We start from the raw sequence: 3,878 nt of genomic DNA on the forward strand, positions 1-3,878 counted from the left end.
TATATGGCACCAGCACAGGTGCTTTTAATATGGCACCAGCACAGGTGCTTTTAATATGGCTCCAGCACAGGTGCTTTTAATATGGCACCAGCACAGTTGCTTGTAATATGGCTCCAGCACAGGTGCTTTTAATATGGCTCCAGCACAGGTGCTTTTAATATGGCTCCAGCACAGGTGCCTTTAATATGGCTCCAGCACAGGTGCCTTTAATATGGCTCCAGTACAGGTGCTTGTGGGAGCAACACTTCATTGCAGGCCTCGTCTGGGTTAGTATTTGTTATGGGCCAAAATATTTTCCGGCTCCAAAGAGGAAACTCAGACTGAAATCTTGAGGGTATAGATTCACAAGGAGAGAACCCTCGCTGATGTTAGGGGCCTAACATTTGTAACACTCTTGAGAGCTCTAGTTGTGTAATGTTCAAGTTGATGGATGGCGATTGTAGAAGTTAGCCTCTGCACTAGTAACACAAGTATTTATATTCGTAGCAAGGTGGACTGAGCCGGCAGTAAAAATTGTCTGTCTTTATCTTATTATACTTTGATATTTCAGTGGAGACAGTGAAGCAGAAAATCAATCAACCATCGAGATGTCCTCACAGATTCTTTCCAGTGTCGGAGATGGTACAGACTCTGATGTTTCGAGTTTACAGAATGATTTGCCAAGTAAATCCATGTGCCCCTATCAGTCTCAGGTGAGAGTTTAATTCATGTGATCTTCTCTTAGATCCCTTTGTGGCTCCTTTCTCATTTCTCAAGTGTTACCTGTCTTCGAGACGCCACTGGTTTAGGGGTTCACTGTGGCACAACTGGCAACTGCCTTTTTATGTAGTATACCCAGGATTAGTCAGTTTGGCAACTTTGTTATGTGCATCATCATAATAATAATCATCATCATCATTTTAATACCCACTTGGCGTCACTGATTTGACTCTGGTTTATTTGACATTCAGCATTTTAATGTTTCTTTCATTTTAATATTTCTTTTGCTCTCTCTCTCTCTCTCTCTCTCTCTCTCTCTCTCTCTCTCTCTCTCTCTCTTTAGCTCTATTTATCTATCTATTTGTCTGTCTCTGTATATCTATCTGTCTGTTTGTCTGTTTGGTTTGTTTACCTATGTATCTGTCTGTCTGTTTATCTATCTGTATGTATGTATGTATCTCTCTCTCTCTCTCTCTCTCTCTATCTAACTATCTATCTATCTATCTTTCTATCTATCTATCTATCTATCTATCTATGTATCTATCTCTCTCTCTCTCTCTGTTTCTGTCTGTCTGTCTGTCTATATATGTGTGTGTGTGTGTGTGCACGTGCATGTCTATCCTATCCTTTCTCTCTGTATGTGCACATTTCTGCATGCATACATCTATATATGTGTGTGTGTGTGTGTGTGTGTGTGTGTGTGTGTGTGTGTGTGTGCATGCCAAGAAATACCAGTGCCATGAAATACCATCTCCAAAATCACTTCAGTATCAAGTCATCCATGCCAAACCATCACCATCCACACAACCACACTCAGTCGCCCCGTTCCACCCTTAACGCATACATGGATATATATCTGGGTAGAAACAATTTGGATTGTAAAGTAACGACAGTATTGTCAACATGGGTGTTTCATTCCTCGAATCTTTGAATCTTCGTTTCCTTTACCAGTTTCCTGCCATTGGTGGCTACTCCACAAAAGAAGGTGACCCTATTGAGAGCCCTATGAAAAAGTATTCCCCTGCACAGCTTCCAATGAAGCTACGTGCTGAGCTGTATAACTGGGAACAGACAGTGGAGTCCATATCGTTAGCTCAACAGGAAACGTTTTCGTTGGGCAGAATATTTCAGGTAAGACAGTTTTATTTTTACTTCGTTTTTGTATCTGGTTTGCAAGATTCTTTATGTGAATTTGTGTGTTGAAACAAATTTTGTTGTGTCTAGGGAGAGTCATTATGCCAATATTATTAACACATGCCTTCCAGCACTTGTGCTGGTGGCACGTTAGAAAATCATTCGAGCGAGGTCATTGCCAGTGCCGCTGGACTGGCTCCCATGCAGGTGGCACGTAAAAAACACCGTTTTGAGCGTGGCCGTTACCAGTACCATGTGACTGGCCCTCGTGCCGGTGGCACGTAAAAAGCACCCACTACACTCTCAGAGTGATTGGCATTAGGAAGGGCATCCAGCTGTAGAAACTCTGCCAAATCAGATTGGAGCCTGGTGCAGCCTTCTGGCTTGCTAGTCCTCCGTCAAATCGTCCAACCCATGCTAGCATGGAGAGCGGATGTTATGCGATGATGATGATGATGATGATGATGATGCACCAGTTCAATTCCATTTATTTATTAAAGATCCAATGTTTTTGTTTGCCAAAGCTCATTCATTGCTTCTTGCAGCAGTCTCAGTGACAAGCAAAAACAAAACAATTGGATATTGAATAAATGAGGAGTGGAATTGAACCAGTGTATGTGTGTTAATTATATTGGTGCAATGACTCTCCCTCGGCACAACAAAGTTTTATTTTTATTTTTTGTTATCAACCCTTTAAAAGTGTTTCAATTACTCTGCCAAATGTGAAACTTAATTATTCATGCTGTTTTGATTTAATCATACATTATCTCATAGCTTTGGGATTTCAATGTTATTGCCTATTTTTAGAATGATATTGTAGGGTAGGTGAGAGAAACCAGATCTGGCCAGTTTGAACATAAAACATATTTGGGCCAGATATGGTTGGCTTAAATGTATGTGATAGTCGTAAACAAGTGTCACTGTCATACAAGCAGTGTCCTTCATTTCCAATTTCTGTGAAAAGATGTCTAGTCAAAGGAAAAATGTTACCTTACTTGGAAACAGGTGAGGGTTCATGACAGAAGGGGCATCTGGCTGTTTAAAAAACCTGCCTCAACAAATTCTAACTCCTGTAAAGTGCAAAAAAGATCGGACGTTAAAATGATATATATGTATATATACACACACACATAGACATATACATGTACACATATATACATATACAAGTGTGTGTGAGTGTGTTTATGTCTCCGTATGTTGATATTGTGTGAGAGTTGTAAATGAACATCACTGTCACACAAGCAATTTCATTTGTTTCCGATTTTCAGTGAAGAACATGTCTGGCTATGGGGAAAAAAAATTACTTCGTTTGGAAACAGGTAAGGGTTGGTGAATGGAAGAGCATCCAGTCATAGATAATCTGCCTTGACAAATTCTCCCCTTTTGACCCATGCAAACATGGAAAAGTGAACATTAAATTAAAATGATGATGATGTTGATGATGATGATGATGTTACGTTATGTTTATAATTTCAGACTCAGAGTCAAAATCCTGAACCGAATTTGCATTACCTGGAGCAAATGCGACGTGCAATGGCTATGTTGGACAATAATACTACAAGTCGTGTCCCGCCAGCAGAACCGGTCATCTCATCTCCAGAGCATAGTGACCATTCCGGTGTACTGAAGAGCATTATGGCTGAAGACAAACAACCAGCATCTCAAAAGTCTTTCTCACATTATCATTCCCTCAACAGCACAGTTACATCTCAGGTAAATGGTATTTCTCGGAGTGGTTGGTGTTAGGAAGGGCATCCAGCTGTAGAAACTTTGCCAGATCAGATTGGGGCCTGGTGCAGCCTTCTGGCTCACAAGTCCTCAGTCAAACCATCCAACCCATGCCTGGTTTGAGGCCCAACCTTCCGAGTTCTTTTACAGGTCTTAAAAAAGCTGAAGGACCACTACAGTAAGTGTGTGAATCTGAGAGGGGTATATGTTAAATAAAATCATAATTAACTGATCCTCCTGTATTTTCTTTTACCCAAAGCCAGGAACTTTTCAGCACTCCCTCGTATATATGTGTGTGTGTGTGTGTGTGTGTGTAT

General features: G+C 40.8%; 1 protein-coding gene across 1 annotated transcript in view; it reads left to right on the forward strand.

Moving 5' to 3' along the window:
• LOC106873855 (centrosome-associated protein 350-like) overlaps positions 1–3,579 on the forward strand; it is a 39,060-nt gene extending 35,481 nt beyond the window's left edge. Inside the window, exons 22-24 of the mRNA XM_014921367.2 lie at positions 551–692; positions 1,651–1,830; positions 3,310–3,579. Coding sequence (XP_014776853.2) covers positions 551–692; positions 1,651–1,830; positions 3,310–3,579 — 592 coding nt within the window. The remainder of the gene's footprint in view (positions 1–550; positions 693–1,650; positions 1,831–3,309) is intronic.
• The last annotated feature ends 299 nt before the right edge of the window (positions 3,580–3,878 follow it).

The sequence above is a fragment of the Octopus bimaculoides genome, chromosome 23 (assembly GCF_001194135.2).
Source record: "Octopus bimaculoides isolate UCB-OBI-ISO-001 chromosome 23, ASM119413v2, whole genome shotgun sequence".
NCBI classification, from domain to species: Eukaryota; Metazoa; Mollusca; class Cephalopoda; order Octopoda; family Octopodidae; genus Octopus; species Octopus bimaculoides.